The sequence below is a fragment of the Eriocheir sinensis genome, chromosome 33 (genome assembly GCF_024679095.1).
Source record: "Eriocheir sinensis breed Jianghai 21 chromosome 33, ASM2467909v1, whole genome shotgun sequence".
Classification (NCBI taxonomy): domain Eukaryota; kingdom Metazoa; phylum Arthropoda; class Malacostraca; order Decapoda; family Varunidae; genus Eriocheir; species Eriocheir sinensis.
This window is the reverse complement of record NC_066541.1, coordinates 4,099,290-4,118,635: the sequence shown is the minus strand read 5'-3', so window position 1 is coordinate 4,118,635 and position 19,346 is coordinate 4,099,290. Positions and strand designations below refer to the sequence as shown.

Below are 19,346 nucleotides of genomic sequence, written 5' to 3'. Positions count from 1 at the left end.
ACTTGGGTTTATCCTCTTTCATTCAGTGAATCTGTACCATGTTTCCTACCTGTTTTTTTCGTGACCTTTTTTTCCTACTGTGTTTATATATCTATAAGATTATATGTAATCCAGCATGAGGCATCTGCAGGAATATTCAGCTTTAATACTAATGCCATACTTATTTTTATGAATTTTTATGTAATGGCAAGTTTCTGTTAAACATTATGCAACTCTCCTCACCATGCAACATTAGGTGCAATAAGTGAAGGCAGAAAAAGCAGTAGATGAAGAGATATAACTGTCAGGTTAGTTTTAGTTGGTTTGGTTTCCCTGGGTTTGGTCTTTTTAGAATTAGTGTAGTGGTTTGGAAATGATTGGTTTCATAAAGTTTAGTTTGGTTTTCTTACGATGGGTTTGGTTCAGTTTAGGAAAGTTAGGTTTGGTTTCCTTAGGTTTGGTCTGTTTCAATCATGTTTGGTTTGGCCAGATTTGAATTTGAATTTGAATTGAATTAGTTTGGTTTTCTTAGGTTACTTAGGTTAGGTTCAATTAGGTTTGTTTTCTTTAGCTTGTTCAGTTTAGAATGGGTTTGCTTAGTTTAGGTAAGGTTTGAATTGGACTGGTATGGTTTGGTAAGCTTAGTTTGTTTCTTGTATTTGAGTTCTTTAGATTGGATTTGGTTAGAATTTATTATACTAAGTAGCAGTCTATGTGCTATCTATACTCAGCATCGCCCCTCTCCCCAGCATGTGGCATCAAGTGCTATGAGTGTGTGCACAACAACCAGCGGGTCAAGAGGCACAACAGGTTCGTGTACCCGTGTGCTGAGTTTGATGAGTCTGACCGCTACATCATGGACTGCCCAGACTCCAGGCTGTGCATCTACCAGCGCATCACCCTGCCCCTCTTCTCAGGTGTGTAGAGATGGGGTACCTAGTTGTAGCATATAGGATTTGAACTAAGCTCATTTTGTCCTACCTTCACATCTGCTTTTGTTCAAATTTACCTTGAATTCATATGTTTTTAGCTTGAAGTACTTCCATATCCAGACTATTCCAATTATCACTCCCCATGCTCTCCTCCAACTTAACAAAGACACTTCAGAAGACACTATAGCAAAGCTCCCCCTAACTTAACCTAACCTATCCACGCTTATTTCCCTTACACTACAACACATCAAGTGACAGTGAAGACAAACTTCCCCCATGCTCTCCTTTCCCTTAACAAAGACTTCTGAAGACAATAACGTAACTCCACTTAACCTAACCCAACCAATCCTATCCTTCCTTGCTCTCATTTTCCCTACACCTCAAAACTTTAATTAAGTGGCAATGACTGCATATTTTGCCCATGCTCTCCTCTCTCTTGACTTCAGGAGACACAATTACATAACTCCCTATCACCTAACCTATCCACACATGCTCTCGTCCCTCTTATACTACAAAGCTTCAAATGGCAGTGATGACAAACTTTACCCATGTTCTCTCCCAAAGACTTAACAAGACACTCTAACCTATCTCCCCCTTCATCACCCCCACACCAGGAAGCGTCGAGGTCACCACCATGGACGGCTGCACCCCCAATGTCTCCAGCCAGGCCCGGTCCGTTGAGGCTCGTCTAGTCAAGCCAGGCTGCATCCAGGAACGCAGCACCTTCAAGCCCCCTTCCTCAGAGTACTGCTACTGTGACTACAACCTGTGCAATGCTGCCTCTCTACCCTCTATACCCCTCGCTGCCCCTCTGCTCTCCCTCTTGGCAGTGTTATCCCTTCACCGGGCATTATGGGGCACCTGATACTAGTCTAATATAAGCAAACTGGGCTGAGTGGACCATACATTACATGTCAGTTTGTTGCCCCATCACACCACTCCTCAAGTCACTATCGGACACAGCAGGACATGATTTTAGTTCAGTTCCTCCTCCAGGTGTTGGCTCACAAGGGAGGGTCATGACAAGCAGACGTGTGCATTACCTTATTGTGCTACTTCATTTTCTACGCCATAGTGTGTGTGTGTGTGTGTTTGGGTGCGTGTGTGTGTGTTTATGCATATATGAGGCACTTAGTAACATAGCATACCAAGCGCCATATACAGAAAAACGCTTGGTACACTGTGTTATTAGGGGACTCATATGTGCAGTCGTTTTTCGATCATTTTTCACATTCATCTCCTTATAAAAGCTATTTGGTGTCTACTTAAACCACGGTATGATGTGAGTGACGAGACTTAATGAAGTTTTATACAATGGGATTTATGCCGCTCTCTGTCTTCTCTAAATATATGAAGGATGTGGTGCAGTGGGTGACAAGACGACCAGGATATTAAAGTGTTGAAGGAAAGAAGTGTCATGCTTTGGGTCTGTTGTTCATGCTGTCCTCCCAACCTGCCCTCTCCTCCCTTCAATACAAGTTTTGCAAGGTGCTAGAAATGTCTCAAACACCTCAATGAGTTGATTTCAATATGAACCGGAATTCAGCATCATGAAAATTTTGTACAAGAACAACAATCTCAAATTATTCAATACTCAATCACCAATGAAGACTGTCTATGCTATGAATAAGATTGGCATTTTTGTGCTTCACCAAATATTTATTACATCAGTAACCTTTTTAAACACCTTTTTCATTATTTCTAGATGAAGGAGGTAATATTTTGTACAAGCTTTTATCGTGTGGAAGTCAATGGAAAGACTTAAGTGAAGTTGTCTGGTTCATTTAGTCACTGGTTAACTTTTTCAAACACCATCACACTATATCCAAAGAGTTAAACTTTTGAAGCACCGAAACAGTATATACAGGTAGTGGAGGTAAAGTTTGTATAAGCTTTTATCATGTGCACGACAAAGGGAAGATTTAAGTGAAGCTGTCTGGTTAGGTTAGTCACTGGTTAACTTTTTAAAACACCATTACTGTGTATCCATTTGTTCTTGTACAGTATATCCAGATGGAGAAGGTAATATTCTGTGCAAGTTTTCATAATGAGCAAGTCAACAGAGCTTTAAATTAAGTCTGGTTAGTTAGTCATTGGTGAACCTAAAAACACCATTAGTATACCCAAATGAAGGAGGTAATATTATGTACAAGCTTTCATCATGTGCAAGTCAACGGGGACCTTTAAGTGAAGTCTTGTTATTTTAGTCATTGGATAACCATATAAAACACCACATCCAAACAGTTACTTTCTTAAAACACCATCACAGTATATCCAGGTGAGGGAAGTAATGTTGTGTACAAGCTTTCATCATGTTCAAGTCATTGGAGACCTTTAAGTGAAGTCTTGTTATTTTAGTCATTGGATAACCATATAAAACACCTCATCCAAACAGTTACTTTCTTAAAACACCATTACAGTATATCCAGGTGAAGGAGGTAATGTGTTGTACAAGTTTTCATGTGCAAGTCAACGGGGAGCTTTAAGTGAAGTCTTGTTATTTTAGTCATTGGATAACCATATAAAACACCATAACCAAACAGCTACTTTCTTAAAACACCATTATAGTATATCCAGGTGAAGGAGGTAATGTGTTGTACAAGTTTTCATCATGTACAAGTCAACGGGGAGCTTTAAGTGAAGTTGTCTGGCTAGGTTAGTCTCTGGTTTGGGTTAAAGGTCACTTGTGGCAGCCAGAAGGTTGCCGAGTGTTACGTCACAAGAAGGCCAAGATAATCCTGCCATGGAGAACTTTTAATGCTAGAGTTCAAATGTTTATGTACTGACTGTGATACTAAAGGATATGTTGTGCTTCTGTTGTTATTTGTATGTTTAATAAAGAGTAGTGAGTGTTTGTTTGTTTGTTTTTGTTTGTTTTTTTACAACAAAGGAAACAGCTCTAGGACACAAAAAAGGAAACAATAATAAAAAAAGCCCACTACTTGATGCTCCTAAAAAAATATAAAAAAATAAAAAAAAAATAAATAAAAAAAAAAGAATCAAAAGGGTGACCGAAAGAGAGGTCAATTTCGGGAGGAGAAAGTGAATATATATATTGTTCATGTATTTTACCCTTCTCATACCCATATTCCTTCCTATACTCATTCTTTTTTTGTTTAGATAAAACGAGTAGACATATCATATTAACCTTGTAATATATTTAACCATCATATATTTGGCAGCTTAAGAAACAAACAAACAAAAAATCCATGTCCCCCAAGGCTGCCAGACAAACATTAAAAGTTTTTGCTTACATACAGCGAGTCACATTAGTGTGTGTTAACCATATATGTATAGCTATCAGATATTTTCCCCCTCCCAGACATAACACATCACTCCAGCTTCCATACTTCAACTAAGTAAAAACATTTCTTTGCTTAGACATAACAAGAGTGGAAGAAGACAGTGCCCCTCTGAGACACAACAAAGTCCTCCAGACATAACAAGCAGGAACATTAACAAGATAAGCACAGTGAAAGGATGTTGTGCACCTCTCAGACACAGCAGAATCAAAGATAAGGAAAAATCTACATGTGAGTTCTCTGAAGATGATAAAAAGGATAAGGATATAATATAATCCTGTATGAAGTAAAACAATCAAACTTTCTCCAAACAGACACATCAGAATCCAATTAACTATCCCACCATATATGAAGAAATATATATAACTCTTCACTTCAGAGAAATGAAAGTGACAACATAATAAAAGGCGGCTTCAAACACCAAAGCACCAAAAGAAACAGCTGTTCTTCTCAGCCTGCAAAATAACCAAAAAAATAACTGCCTACTGCTTGGGAACAACATACAACAAAAAAAGTCCACTTACCTGGGAATCAAACTCTATGAGGAAGAGGAAGACCACGTCCTCGCGCTGCAGCCTGATGGCGGCGTGCAGTGGGTGGCTGGTCTTGGACTTGAACATAGTGTACAGCAGCGGCGCAGTCATGTGGGAGAAGTCCTCGGGGGTGAAGTCATTCTGCAGGCAAGACAGAAATGATCTTTTAATGAACATGTAGTAGAAAAAGTTATGGAAAAAAATGACCCTATTTTTAAACATGAACACTGAAATCTTTGTGTACATGTATAGCATTCTTAAAAAAAAAGCAATGCCTATATATGAACTATGAATAAAGACCCTAAGGAAGCAGCTGGAGAAGGTAATATCATGCACCTCCTTTCAGGTGTAAAGAGCAGGATTAGGCTTATTGCACTTAATGTTTAGTGGCTAGCTACGGAAATAACATGGATGATTACCCACTATAATAAACATACACCAAGTTGCTGCCATTTAAATGTTCCATAGCGCATTATATATAGTACAAGTCACAGTGGCAGTGGTGTGGAGGCTTACCCAGTGTGTGGAGATGAGTGTGGAGCAGTGGTCCCTCAGAGTCTCGGCACCAATCTCATCAGCGGTGGTGTATAGACGCACGCAGTTCCTCACCGCCACCGAGCCGATCAGGGCCTTCTCGCACCGCTTCATGAGGGGAACGAGGGAGAAGGACGCAGCAGCCCTCATGAGGTTGAGAATGAAGGTGTGATCTTTGGGCAGGGTGACCTGATCAGTGTAGACCCAGCGCAGCAGAGCCTCACCCACCTCCTCATCCAGCCCCGTCCAGTCTGCACAATACACACAGACAATTCTTTGTTATGGTTAGATACACTGGTAACTCAGCCACATAATCTGACAAGTAACTGCTGCAAATATCACATACCTACATTACAAATTCTAATCCTAACATATCTACAGTAACATCTCAAGTATCACATGTATTGCTAACAAATCTGAAGTTTTACTCAAATATCTAGAGAAGTGTCAACATATCTAAGTCATCACCAAACCATCTAAACCTCAGTATTGCCAACCCATCTAAATATTGCCAAAAAATCTAAATCTTAACCCTTTCATTGCTAAACGCTCACAGTGAGCGGTAGCGTCATTTGCTGGTGGTGCTAAACGCTCGCTGCGACCTCCAATCACACTTAAATTTCCCACGTATGAGCATGTTTCAACAATATTTTACGAGCCTCTTCTCACCCCACAGCATTGCCAATTCAGTGATTTTCCACTAAATGTGGTGAAAAATCAGTGCCTGTACGTTTACAGCAGAGGCATACATAACCGAATCTCGTATATATGGGCCTCCTCTTTCCAAGTCTAAAGTATTGCCAACATAACAGTGATAAGGATGGCCCCACAGCCCATCAGGTTCCTCACCCAGATTGTCCACCTCAGCCAAGGTTGAGACACCCCAGCTGTCACTCCGTGCCGCCAACACGAAGCGGTGCGCCCGGATGTCTCGGCTGCTGAGGCGCACAATCATGTCGCTGTACTTCTCCTGTGGGGCAAGAACATTATAGAGCAGCTTGGTAGTGATTCTAAACTAATGACTATGTGAACAAAATTTTAGAGTGACACCACAGCATACAAGAGGCTCAAGTCATTGCCTATAAAGATGTTTACGTCCAAATAAAATAGAAAACAAGAAAATGAGGAGAATAAGGAAAAGGACAGCTCGGGCATTAGAACAGATAGGTAAAGCATACAAGATGAGAAAGAGGAAAAGCAAGAGTGAGGATGTGAGGAGAAAAAAATGAGGAAGAAGAAAAAGATGAGAGTACTAAGAGAATCCAGAGAAAGGAATGAGAAAGGAATGAGGGTACAAGGAGAAATCAGAGAAAGGAATGAGAAAGAGGAAAAAAGATGAGGGTACAGGGAAAAACAGAGCAAAGAATGAGAAAGAGGAAAAAAGATGAGGGTACAGGGAAAAACAGAGCAAAGAATGAGAAAGAGGAAAAAAGATGAGGGTACAGGGAAAAACAGAGCAAAGAATGAGAAAGAGGAAAAAAGATGAGGGTACAGGGAAAAACAGAGCAAAGAATGAGAAAGAAGAAAAAGATGAGGGTACAGGGAAAAACAGAGCAAAGAATGAGAAAGAGGAAAAAAGATGAGGGTACAGGGAAAAACAGAGCAAAGAATGAGAAAGAAGAAAAAGATGAGGGTACAACAAGGAGAAAAGAGAAAAGAATGAGAATGAAGAAAATGATGAGGTTAGCTACAAGGAGAAAACAGAGAAAGGAATGAGAAAGAAGAAAAAAATGAGGTTACAACGAGGAGAAAAGAGAAAGGAATGAGAAAAAAGAAAATGATGAGGCTACAAGGAGAAAACAGAGAATGAAATAAAAAAATGATGATGAAAATGTGAGGAAAAAACAGAGAAGGGAATGTGAAAAAGGAAAAAGATGAGGGTACAAGGAGAAAACAAGGAAAGAAATACAAAAAAGGAAACAGATGAGGAAGTAAAAAGAAAACTGAGAAAAGAATGACCATGAAGTACAAGGATTATAGAACATCACAACAAAACAAGGTAACACAAGGCAACCCGAAGACACCCACCTTGTCATAGAGGTTTGCCACGAAGCGCAGGAGCCTGGTGACGAAGGAGTCCTCCCCCTCAGGTGACTGGCAGCCGGCAGTAGCGATGGCATGCTGCTGCTCCAGGGCGGTGTAACGCTCCTGCAGGCGAACATACTGCTCACGTAGAAGGGACAGATGCTGCTGCAGCTTACCCACTTCTGTAGACACGAGATTGGTTAGCTTTATTATTTTTATTAATGTCATCACTAGGTTCGACTATTCATTATTTTATATATATATATATATATATATATATATATATATATATATATATATATATATATATATATATATATATATATACTTTTTTTTTCCAATTAATTTTTATATGATTTTAATCATTTTATTTGATTTTAGTTGCTAAAGATATGTGTAATGCAACTTGTCATTTACATCATTGGATAGAACAATGTATTTGTTTCTTGGTGGAGGTTGTCTGCTAGTGTTTTCAAGTGAAGACTAATATCCTTTTCAAACCATCCATTAACTTCCAGATGGAAGGATGCTGGGAAAGGAACAGACTGTTCAATCCATTGTGGTAGCCCTCAACAGCATTTGTGGTGGTGTTGAAGATGACCAGTATATCTTCCTCAGGCTGACTTCTCCTCTGTGTGTGTGTGTGTGTGTGTGTGTGTGTGTGTGTGTGTGTGTGTGTGTGTGGCTGAATCCTGTGGGCTGCATCCCGCGTGGGCTGAATCCTGTGGGCTGCATCGTGGGCTGAATCCTGTGGGCTGCATCCCGTGTGGGCTGAATCCTGTGGGCTGCATCGTGGGCTGAATCCGTGGGCTGAATCGCTGAATCCGTGTGGGCTGAATCCCGCGTGGGCTGAATTCCACGTCCACCTCATCACTATTATTATTACCGCATCATCATTATTGCTATTAACTTTAAGTAACAGTCATGTCCTCATCACAAGCAACATAAGTAAAATAAAAATATGTAATAAAATAAGTAAAAGCAAACTTTGTGCATAAGCAGATCAAGAGAAGGACCTACGAAGTGATATAAAGCGATACAGGTCAAAAGAAAAAGAGAAGACGAAGGTATTACTACTATCACTGCTGAGGGTGCCAAGCAGGTGAACAGTAGGTATGGTGTATGTAAGGACAGGTGTTACGTAGTGGAGTGAATTTAGAGGAATATAATGAGGAGGTTCAGGTAGTCATGATGCTACCCTGCCTATCAACATCAGCCTCTAAAAATACCATTCCCTGCCAGACTCTGATGATGCTCCTTCCCCTGCCAGCCTCTCATGATACACTCTTCACACCAGTCTTTAATAACACCCTTACCCTGCAAGCCTCTCACAGTGCCCTCCCTCCCTCCCTGCCATCCTAAAATTACACCTTTCCCTGCCAGTCTCACATGACCCCCCCTTCCTCCTTGCCAGTCTCTAATGACACACCCGTACCTCCCTGCCAGCCTCAGAATGCCCCTTCCCCTCCCTCTCCCTGCCAGCCTCCACCACCACCCCTCCTTCTCATTGCCAGCCTCTTACCCCTCCCACTACTGACCTCATAAAACCCTCCCTCCCCCTGCCAGCCTCATACTATGCCCCTCCCTCCCTACCAGCTTCATAACACCCCTCCCCATTCCACCTCCCTGCCAGCTTCTGATGTTACCTCCCCCCTCCCCCTCCCTGCCAGCCTCACAACACCCCTCCCCATTCCACCTCCCTGCCAGCTTCTAACCAAACCTCCTTCCTCTCCCTGCCAGCCTCATAATGGTCCTCCCTCTCCCTGCCAGCCTCTTGCCACACCCCCTTCCTCTCCCTGACAGCTTCACAACACCCCTCCCCCTTTTCTGCCAGCCTCTCACCATACCCCTGCCACTCTCCCTCCCTGCCAGCCACCCGCCGCGCCCCTCCCTGCCGGCCCCATAACGCCCCTCCCCGCCGGTGATGGTGTAACTGATCCCATCTAACCCTACCAGAGGATGCTGTTATACCCTTGAACGCCGGGCAGACACACCCCCCACCACCCCGCCCACAGGCACGCCCTCCTCCTCCTCCTTCAGCGCTTCAGTAATTTAAATATACACACACGCCGCTACAGGAAGTCTTTACATGTGACAAGGTGTGAATGGCAGCTCGACTTTTTACTTTCTTCCTATTCTCCTTATGTTGACCTTTAAGCCTTGATGTCACTTCTTATTCGTCTTTACACCTTGATCTTTCTTTATTTGTATCCTGTAATTATTTATCTCTCTTCGTTTCGTTTCAACCCAGAATGACACTCCCTCCCTCCACCCTCCCGCCCCGTGTTTCAGGCCGCCCTGCACGCTGTGTCACTCTGAGGTCCCTAAGTGTAGGTGTTATAGTAAGTTCATGAATGTAGTGTGGCCGTGTGGTGGGAGGGGAGGGCCTGGCCAGTACATTACCGTCGCTGGCAGCCATGGACTCGTCTCAGCTGGCCAGTCACGGGACGCCCATCTGTGTTGTCATTCAGCCTCTCCCTCGTACGCGCCGCCAAGATTATCGTACACAAATTTCACTTCAAAATATAAGTTCCCACATTTTTTAGTGGTCTTTCCCTCATACACCTGCTCCCACATTGGTTTCCTACTTTAACCCAATTCACCTTCCAGTTACACGGCCGTACTCAGGGGGGGGCGGGGGGGAGATGGATGCCCACCCCCCTCTACTCAATTAAATGTCCACTTTCTGAAAAAGTCAAAACGAAAGAATGGGACCAAAAGCCCTAGATTTTCGTTTTGACAGCAGGAAAATGTACCCAGAAGTGTCACTTTTTCAAATCGCCTCCCACCCACCCCAGCAGATTTAGCCAGAGCCGTCTCGATTATAGATTATATAATCGAGACGGCGCTGATTTAGCTCGCTTCGGTCGCCACTCTTATTCAAGTGACTACAAAGGTCCACTTCATGGAAAAAGACCCCCCCCCCTCTTTTTACAGCTTCGGGTCCGGCCCTGAATCAAGTCATCGAAACCTTTCTCACTGTCCATCACTAACATATAAACTCGCATGTTTCTTAGTGACACTCATACAATATTAATTTTGTATTCTTATGATAGTATTTCTTATCTCATTTATTCCAATCCCCCAAAACTGGCTACCGGTTTACTGCAATGCTTCAAGATAATCAGGCAAGTTTGAAGTTAGTTTTCTAGTAATATAAGAAAACAATTATAAGAAAACTAACTTGTCTGAATACCTTGAAGCATTGCAGTATTCCGGTAGCCAGTTTTATGAATTACTATAATATTATCAACAACAAATACATGCAATCATCTACCATTCCAAGCACTATAGGCCCATAGTTCCTGCATCTGTCTTATTCTCATCTTTCTCCCACACACCAGTTTCCAAATTACTCTCACTTCAACCCACTTATCTAACCTAAATTGAGCTTCCAGTTGTCTTCTAAATCTTCCTAACTGTCCAATTCAACACATTCTATGCCAGCATGTCTTCCATCTTTATTTACTTCACATTCCATGCATTGTTGCTCATCCACTCCAGCAGCTCTTGGCACACGGGGTACAGTCAACACAGATCCACGGTTATCACAGACTTTATTTTCTGGCAAATATACAGCCACCTAAGCAGACAACTATCTCAACTTGAACCTAAAGTTACTTTCTGAAAGGAAACAAAAGGAGTATAAGTAACAATATATTTATTCAGCTTTCTTATAGTCACTTTACCAGTCAAAATGGCTGGTTTTAAACCTTTTTTGTACATTGTAATATAATTTAAATATGATTTACAAAGTTCAGGAATGTACATATAAAGCATTCACATTGAAAAGCTTAAGAAACTGTAAAACTAAAACCACTTGCCAATCAATGTGTCTACCGAACTTAAAATTACACTACCACTATTTCTTCCCATGCAGGAAAGATTAACCTGAGGCAAAAGAATTGATATCACTGCCAAATATTTTTTTCATAGGCAAACTAAACAAGGTATACATTTAAAAGAAAATGCCCAAATAAAAGGAACAAGTTAAACAAATAAAGAGGTGCTTGTGCTTGTCACTGTGCACACAAGTGGAAGAACAATCAACATTAAGGGATAAAATAGGGGTCAGGGTTGATGCAGTGGTGGGAAGAAGCATCAACAAGCTGAGTGGTTGGTTAAGAAAACACCCAAACTACTCACCTCCATCTTAAATCAACCCACACACACCTCTCTCATCTGTTCATTTCTCATTCAACCAACACATCATTCCCTATTCCTTAATTCATTCATGTATTATCAGTTAATCCCAAACTCTCAAGGTTCTTATTTTCCCTGTATAACCTCTCAATCAATCAGTCAACAGGGGCATACACCACCCCCATCCTAAGTACCTCATGGCAGGATTCATTGACTTGCTCAAGCTACAAACTCTGTAGGTGCCCCCTTAGCCTCCTCCACTAGGGATTAACTCCTTCAGAAACAACCTTGTGAGCAGGGTCAACTACTTTGTAACATTCCACATGCCCATACAGCTGGAGGTGGTGTTTCCAGACATTGCAGGTAATAGGCCTTATTTTAGTCTCAGGGAGTATCAGCTTTGATGCTACAAAAATTTTACCACACCTCACTGTACACACACCTCAACACCCTCATTCTTCCATCCCTGTAAACACACACAGCTCCCGCACTCTGTCATCCCTTCATCCCCCAACACAGCAAGATCACCCACACTCTTCCACCCACCACACTTTGCATCAGTCTCATCACTCCCTACCACCGTGCACCACCTTGACTAACTCCGAGAACTGACATACTGGGCCACAGCCTCGACGACGGCCTTGGCTGACTCTATGCAGCCGTCCATGTTGGAGTGTGTGAAGCCATCGCCGCCCACCACCAGCCCGTCAGCAACCATCACACTGCCGGGGAGGCCAGGGAAGGCTGATGTCACCTGTGGATAAACAAGAAGTTGCTTACTGCTGCCTACTTGCCAGTCTATGGTCTCTATTTGTAATGGCCCAAAGATGTAGATAAGAACCATGGGGTGCCCTTTGACTCAAGGGTATATTGCCCACCTCATGTCTCATGCCATGGTTCAAGTCCTCTGCAGGTTGCCGAGAAAAGTATTAATCACAAGTACATATATCAATTTTCCATTATGTTTCAAACAGAGGCTGACAATAGAGTATATTAACCATTGATAATTATTTATGCAATTCATTTAAGGACTACTCTGTTCCTATTTACATTATTGACAATGTTGTGCAAAGTATAAAGTCATGTAAATTATTAATTTATGGAACAAAGTTTACCTGTAATCTGTAATATATAACATAGCTTGGCATTTTTTTTTTTTTTTTTTGGCCTATAGTGCTGGTAGGCTGTCTTAAGGGGCCTCTTGGGTGACCCCAGCCCATTAGTGGTGCAGGCTAATTGTATTCATAGTGGCTGCCATGATATATGACTCTTTCTTGGCCCACGCTGCCCCCCGTTGCTCTTCTTGACTGAAGTCGTTGAATTTAGGGTTGGTTGAAGATCTGGGCAGCATGTGGGTAATCTTCTTGCACTCGGCAATGGTTGGAAAAATCAACATGTTTCGGTGGGACTTGAACCTAGGTTCACGGGCTCACCAAACTCGCACGCTGACCACTCAGCCACTGCCTCACAATTACCAAAACATGCTCCCATCTAAAAGTAAATCAAGTGTACTTCCACCAAGGGCTTCCTACCTGAGAGTACCTCCACTTCTGGCACTTGACAGCCTTTGGCTCGGGCCAGTCTGGGTACAAGTCCTTGATGCACTGGAGGAGGACTGGCTTGACCTGGTCAGGCGTCTTCTCCACGTTGGCCTTGCCGAAGGGAATGGATGTGTGTAGCACCACTGAGGGGCTGCCTGCATCTAGACACAATACAACACCATGAGTCACCATCTACACTGCTATTGGTATTAGTGCATAAGTATGCATTACTTGCTTATTATGGAACATAATATACAGCTTTATTCTGCTGTATACTGAGAATCTACCATTCCTCATGAACCAATATATGGTGTTTTCTTCAAAATCTACACTTCTTTTTTGTATGTCTCCTATTATCTATCAAACTCTCTTTATGGAGCATAGTATATAACATTTTTTCTGTTTTATAAGCATCATTTATCTTCATGAAGCAATCAATGTGTTTTCTCATTAAGAAACAAAGTATTTAGCTTTTTCCTGTCATACAAATCTTTATTCATTTTCATGAACCAACAAACAAATAGTGGGAATAAAGTAAAAGATTCTGGGAGCTTCACAGTAGTACTTAAACAAATGAATACCTGCGCCTCTCTTCTTGTTGTCAAGGGCAACAAAGCGAGCAATGGGGTCATTAGTGATGTACTGGGCAGATGTCCCCGTGTCCTTCAGCCTCACCTGCGCCCCCTCCTCATAGAACAGGCCCAGAGCATACCGGGAACTGTACTCAACGGATTTTAAATCAGAGAGCAATTTTTCATCTTTCTCTGAAAAATCAAAATTCAGTAAAACCAATTAACTTTTACTGGCTTGCACCCTCTTGCCTTTGCCTAGCCTCTTAAGTTTTAGTGTCCTAACTCAGCAAACTGTAGTTCCCACTTATGAAACCAACTGCCCAATATTATTTATACCATTTGTAAAACTATAATATTTACAGAACAAACTTGCTATCTGTTGTTACACTGATGTCTACCTAATTTTTGCACTGCAACAAGAGAAAAATTTACATTTCTTAAGATCATCTGATACATATACAGCACCAAAACTCCCTCTAAACTTCTAAAATTTATAGGGCTTTTTTTCACATCAGAGGGAGCAGTCAAGGGGAAACATAAAAAGTAATGGAAAATACTGAGAAACTATTGCTCCCCAGAGAGAAAATCAACGCCCCCACAGCTCCTATCCTTTTTCCATAACCTTTCAAGAGACAACAGCCAAGCCACCCCACCCACCTAGCAGCTCCCTGATAGTGCCGGTAAGCCCCAGCACCTGCGGCACCGGCATGGTCAGCACCACTACATCAAACACGTCAGCCTCACCGGACTGGGTCTTGACGCTCCACTTCCCATCCTTCAGGTCTATGCTGCTGACATTGTGCTGAAACCTGACGAGGAATGGATAACGTCAACGAGGGTAGAGGTTGTAGTCCCATGACTCACTCACTAACTGCTTCAAACTGGTGTGAAAGGGATAATGTAAGGGAATCACAGAAGCTCCCTTAGAAATTACTTAACTTAAATTAGTACTGCCACTGTCTCTCATGCTCTGTTTTCCATACAATTATGATGCATTTTAATTGACTCATGCTACAAAAGACTTGTGTCTTTATTTGTTTATATTTCCAAAGCCCTGACACTCCACAGAAACTTCCTTCAAGGTAGTGGTTATAGCAGAATCATCTCCAATTGATTTTGTTCCAGCACTCTCAGCACACTCAATCCTTCACCTGCCCACACTCTCTTCCCAACACTCACCCACTCCACTGATCCATTTCACTGATGGTCTTACCCTGATACCCTCTATCTTAATCCTGCCCTCAAACACATTATGCAACCCACATACTGACCAGATCTTCTATCAACCCTAACTTAACCTTTTTATTGCTAAACGCTTGCAGCGGGCGTTAGGCATATTTGCTGGTGGTGCTAAACGCTCGCTACAAGCTCCAGCCGCACTCAAATCTCCCGCGTATGAGAGTGTTCCAACACTAATTCTCACAACACAGAATTGCCAATTGAGTGGGTTCTTCACTAAATTTGGTGGAAAATCATATCAGCCCAGCGTGGCAAATCTACGAACGAGTAACTGGTGGATGTTCTTGCCCAATATAGCAGCATTTTTGCATAGCTTCACCTATCACCTGACTGATTCTTTGACCAAATAGTTGTAAATATTGCAGTTGGCAATACTCCATTGCCAGAGTCTGAAGGAGAGATGTCCACAGTTACCTCAATATGGCTGATCATCCCACACGCACCGATGTAAGTGTTAACATTCAACACTCCCTAAACATGCATGTACATTCGCAAGAGAGGCATACATAACCGACTCCTATAGATCTGGACCTTCTCTTTCCAGTGGTGTTTTTGGTTTTTAGCTGTGATGAATAGTTTTTGAGCTACAGAGGTTAAAAGAGCCCCCCCATTGGGCTCCCGACTGCACCTGAGGGGATAGTCACCCGGAAAGGGTTAAGTGACTATGTTCAAGAGAAGCACTGGGGGGGGGGCAGCAGCATGGGCAAGCAAAAGGTACTATATCAGGGCAGCCACTCTAAATTAAATTTGCCTGCACCACTAATGGGCTGGGGCTGTCCAAGAGACCCCTCAAGAGAGCCTACTGGTACTACAGGCAGCATCTAAAAAAAAAAAAAAAAAAAAAAGAGTAAATCCATTATTATAAATAAATATATGATGAAGCTATCGTAAATACAATCCCAGCTGGTCACTTACTTTGGGGTGACATCGGCCTCCTTCAAGAAGTGTTTGACAATGGAGGAGGATCCCTTGGGGGTGACGTAGTTTGTGGTACCCTCTGCAATGGTTCTCATGCCCTCCACACGGCTGTTCAGGGGCGCCAATATACCTGCACCCAGCAACTCATCATAGTAACTGCCAGGGAGGTCAAGGTCTTAGTGTAATAAGTGCACCAAAGAAAATAAGGACATCAAAGAAACTTATAAAAATTGATATATCCAAGAAATTAATTTTTCTTCATATATAAATTAAACTCCTTCTATGGTAAATAAAAAAATTTCATTCTATGTCATTCAAAATCCATAAGCTGTTTTCAAATATGCACACACAAAGTTCCAGCCCCGTGTGGATTGATGACTTCCATTGTGGCGAAGACTTACGTCTTGTGAAGCTGTGCATACTCTGGCGTGGCTGATATGTACTGCACCCCAAGGTCAACACTGCAGTTAGGGTCGTGTGGACTCCTGCTTGTTGACATGCGACCACCTGAGGAAAAAAGAGAATACTGGTAAATTATTTATTTATTAATTATTTATTGCTCAAACTTGGTAAAGACATGACAACCACTCAAAGAACTTAAAAAAATGTGAGGGGACTGTAAGTCATAAAATAACATATTAGTACCTTAATTTTCTTCTGGTTTATATAAAAACAGCTAATCATTTAAAATATACAACTCCAACAGTTTTTCTCACTTATTTTTTTAATGTATTCCCTAATCTTGAGATACAAATAATAAAGAACTCAGTCTGTCCTCAGATTTTAAGGAATTGAAAATGCTGTGCCACCAATTTAGTACTTCACAGACTACAACAGAGACAGGATATCAATGGCAATACATAAAACAGAATATTCAGTCAATCATTTTTACCACAGGTTACAGAAAAAGATGTAAAGGGATATGTGGTCATGAAGTTACAACCACTATGGTCATACGCCTGGAAAACAGAGGTTATATAAGGGCTGATAGTGCCTTTACCTGCTCCATTTGCCTTGTCCCAGAGGAAGAGCTCAGCGTGTGGCAGCTCCCGACGCAACAAAGCACTGGTGAGGGCGCTGGTCAGGCCCCCACCCACTAGTAGCACTCTTGTCATGGTTGCCTAGGGAAGGAAAAGAGTAGAAAAGGATTATAGGAGGCATGATAATATTTTAAGTTGAGAAGACCACCGACAGAGTATTAAAACATGAAAATTGGTAGCATAAACTCAAAACTATACCTCTGTAGACAGGAGAATAATGAGTGTGAACATAAAAAAATCTGGTAAATCTGAATAACAACTTCACTTAACCAGTGCAGAAACAAATTTTTAGGTGAGTGATGAGGCATACCTAATTGTATAAATCAACCAAAAATGTGTATAGCTAATTTTGTGTACTGATCTGAGTCAAACCACCAAATATAACTTGTTCAACCTGTTGGATCTTGTATTTTTAGATGAGATGGAAAGAATACCTTCAACAGGGACTTTTTTATGACAGAATTTTTTTTTTTTTTTCATCAGCTGCCAGTGACAGTTCCCAACAATAGGTGAAAACCCTTGCATAGGTAGTACATTCTTGGCACCCACTGAACTTTAATGTTGGCAAAGGTGAGCAAGGCCAATAGGTACAAAGGGGAGGACGGGAGAGTTAAAGGGCCTGAAAGCAGAGGACGAAGGAGGATGACTTAGAGGGTCAGAAATGAGGTTGGAGGAGGTCAGGAGTCAGAGGACGGAAGGAGGGAGGGAGAATTGGGGATCAGAAAACAGAAGGAGGTAGGAAGGGAGAGTTGGGTCACAAAACAAAAAATACACTCACTCCACCTATTTAAGCATCCTATTTATTCTCTTGTCTGAGTAGTTTTTTGCCTCTTAGGGTATTACAGCTTAAAGTGTCATGATATGTCTCAGCCTCAGGATCATTTCATTTAAGCTAACAGAACACTACCTAACTTAACTCATGGTAATTAATCTATCACCACAAAACAGTCACCTTCCACCACAAAATAGTTACCATACCTAATGTCACAAAATAGCAGCCTATCACCGCTAATTAGTAACCCCTTCAGAATGCAGTGGCCTATCATCATAAAAAAGTAACACAATGCAGCAAAACAATAACCTAGTGTCATTAACCTGGGAATGCAAACAATGGGTGAGATTCATTTCAGCTTTTTATCTCCCCTCTGTTTACAGGTGGTAAGGAAGGGTACCCAGCTGCCCTTCCACGTGTGCATTTTCCTTCTCCCATATTTTGAGTATTATTTATGATTGTGGTCAATTTCACCCAATGCTTACACTCACTCGAGGGGAGGTGACAAATGCAAATATTGGGCGAAATTCACAGTAGCATTTTATCTCTTTTGATCTCTGAAGGTAGTGAGGCAGCCAGCGTGAATCTCCAAGGACCAACAACAATCGTTGTAGCTATTGTCCTTCGAGACAATATTTACTGCGTTTGGGAATTTAAGGTTTAATCATTGCCAATTAATGTTAATTTTTGTTCTTACTTTCAGAAGAAAATAAAAGTAATTTACTTTCTTTGTACAATGTTTATATTTTGCTTGTAAATGAAGAGAGTTGTATTTTCATACTTTGGTTTTGGATTTAATAGAGTAAACTACTTTTTATTATTTTCCTAATATTGGGTGACATTCACTCATTGTTTGCAGATGCGTCACAAAAAATAGTGTTTGCATTTAAGGGTTAATGGTAACCTATCATTGCTAAATTATTAAACTGGCAAAAGTCACTTTAGGACTTTCTTGGCTGCTTTCTGGTGATAATATTCTTAAAAAAAAAGTACATTTGGTTAAGATTCGTTTTAGGTCCGTGCCAGTATCTCATTACCTACCTTATGAAACATCAGTATCTCTTCATATATCTTTTCTACAAACTTTCAACAGTCATGGAAATGCTTTGAAAATCCAATTCAAGGACCTTTTTATATTTATGCAACCCTTGAAGCAGCGGGGCTGATGCGAGCTGGCTGAAGTAGAGGCTTCCTAGCGCTTTAAGTAAAAAAAATCCTTGAATTGAAATTTCCAGCATTTGTTGAAAATTTGAAGATTTGAAAAAGAAGAATGAGAAGAACTGATGTTTCATAATATAGATTAATGAGATGATGCAGCGGACCCTCATATCTCTTTACCGTACATTTTAGTTATAAATTAATCGTCAGCTTTTCTGAAATAAATCACTCAGGAATGCTAAACAACATACCAAAAAAAAAAAATAATAATAATAAATAAATAAAGGGACAGGACAGGAGGGAAATTGATGAACGTCCATACATGAACTACCACCTGTGTGTCAACAGCCACGCCACACCATCCAATTCTTTCTCACGCACGTTAAACATCTACAGTTACTCGAACAACTTTTTGCGCCCTCCAAGCATGATGATTTCCAGGAGGTGGCACCCAACTATAAATTACGATAAGGCAGCAACGTACGTGATATCCACCTGGTCCCCGGCGCCCCCACGGTCACCTCGGCCCCTGCTGCGTAGTGTGTGCCCGGCGTCCCGTCAAGGTAAAGGCGTTATTGGAGGCTCACCATTGCATAACTTTGACCTCCCAGCTGATCCTTGCACACGGGTACCACCACACGGACGGTCTTGGAAGGGG

At 41.6% G+C, this 19,346-nt stretch overlaps 3 protein-coding genes across 9 annotated transcripts in view; 1 reads left to right on the top strand and 2 right to left on the bottom strand.

The window, feature by feature from the left end:
- Window positions 1-3,765, top strand: part of LOC127006586 (uncharacterized) — a 9,044-nt gene extending 5,279 nt beyond the window's left edge. For 2 of the 3 annotated variants that reach the window (XM_050876657.1, XM_050876656.1), the window contains 2 exons: window positions 729-896; window positions 1,526-3,765. In XM_050876657.1, the coding sequence (XP_050732614.1) occupies window positions 729-896; window positions 1,526-1,776 (419 nt within the window). In that variant the 3' untranslated portion in view covers window positions 1,777-3,765. The remainder of the gene's footprint in view (window positions 1-728; window positions 897-1,525) is intronic. The other variant, XR_007759653.1, reaches the window with a different exon arrangement.
- LOC127006585 (rabankyrin-5-like) overlaps window positions 1-9,849 on the bottom strand; it is a 69,225-nt gene extending 59,376 nt beyond the window's left edge. For both annotated transcript variants that reach the window (XM_050876654.1, XM_050876655.1), the window contains exons 1-5: window positions 9,709-9,849; window positions 7,309-7,487; window positions 6,130-6,250; window positions 5,263-5,531; window positions 4,738-4,887 (exon numbers count right to left, since the gene is read on the bottom strand). In XM_050876654.1, coding sequence (XP_050732611.1) covers window positions 4,738-4,887; window positions 5,263-5,531; window positions 6,130-6,250; window positions 7,309-7,487; window positions 9,709-9,724 — 735 coding nt within the window. In that variant the 5' untranslated portion in view covers window positions 9,725-9,849. The remainder of the gene's footprint in view (window positions 1-4,737; window positions 4,888-5,262; window positions 5,532-6,129; window positions 6,251-7,308; window positions 7,488-9,708) is intronic.
- A 996-nt stretch (window positions 9,850-10,845) lies between these two features.
- Window positions 10,846-19,333, bottom strand: LOC127006584 (renalase-like). Of its 4 annotated transcripts, none has more exons than XM_050876651.1 (9): window positions 19,276-19,299; window positions 16,719-16,839; window positions 16,120-16,225; window positions 15,716-15,874; window positions 14,219-14,370; window positions 13,571-13,753; window positions 12,981-13,150; window positions 12,039-12,202; window positions 10,846-10,929 (listed from the first exon to the last, which is right to left on the bottom strand). In XM_050876651.1, the coding sequence occupies exons 1-8, from the start codon at window positions 19,276-19,278 to the stop codon at window positions 12,044-12,046; spliced, it is 1,053 nt and encodes a 350-aa protein (XP_050732608.1). In that variant the 5' UTR covers window positions 19,279-19,299; the 3' UTR covers window positions 10,846-10,929; window positions 12,039-12,043. The 4 variants fall into 4 exon arrangements, with proteins under 4 accessions (XP_050732608.1, XP_050732610.1, XP_050732609.1 ...); XM_050876653.1 differs by having other exon boundaries at window positions 12,066-12,202; XM_050876652.1 differs by having other exon boundaries at window positions 10,846-12,202; window positions 19,173-19,333.
- Window positions 19,334-19,346: the final 13 nt, after the last annotated feature.

Excerpts from the sequence above, each read along its gene's own strand:
- LOC127006584 (XM_050876650.1), bottom strand. Across the intron at positions 16,226-16,718 it reads GGACAAGGCAAATGGAGCAG|GTGGTCGCATGTCAACAAGC; the intron begins GTAAAGGCACTA and ends TTTTTTCCTCAG. Across the intron at positions 12,203-12,980 it reads AGAAGTGGAGGTACTCTCAG|GTGACATCAGCCTTCCCTGG; the intron begins GTAGGAAGCCCT and ends GTTTATCCACAG.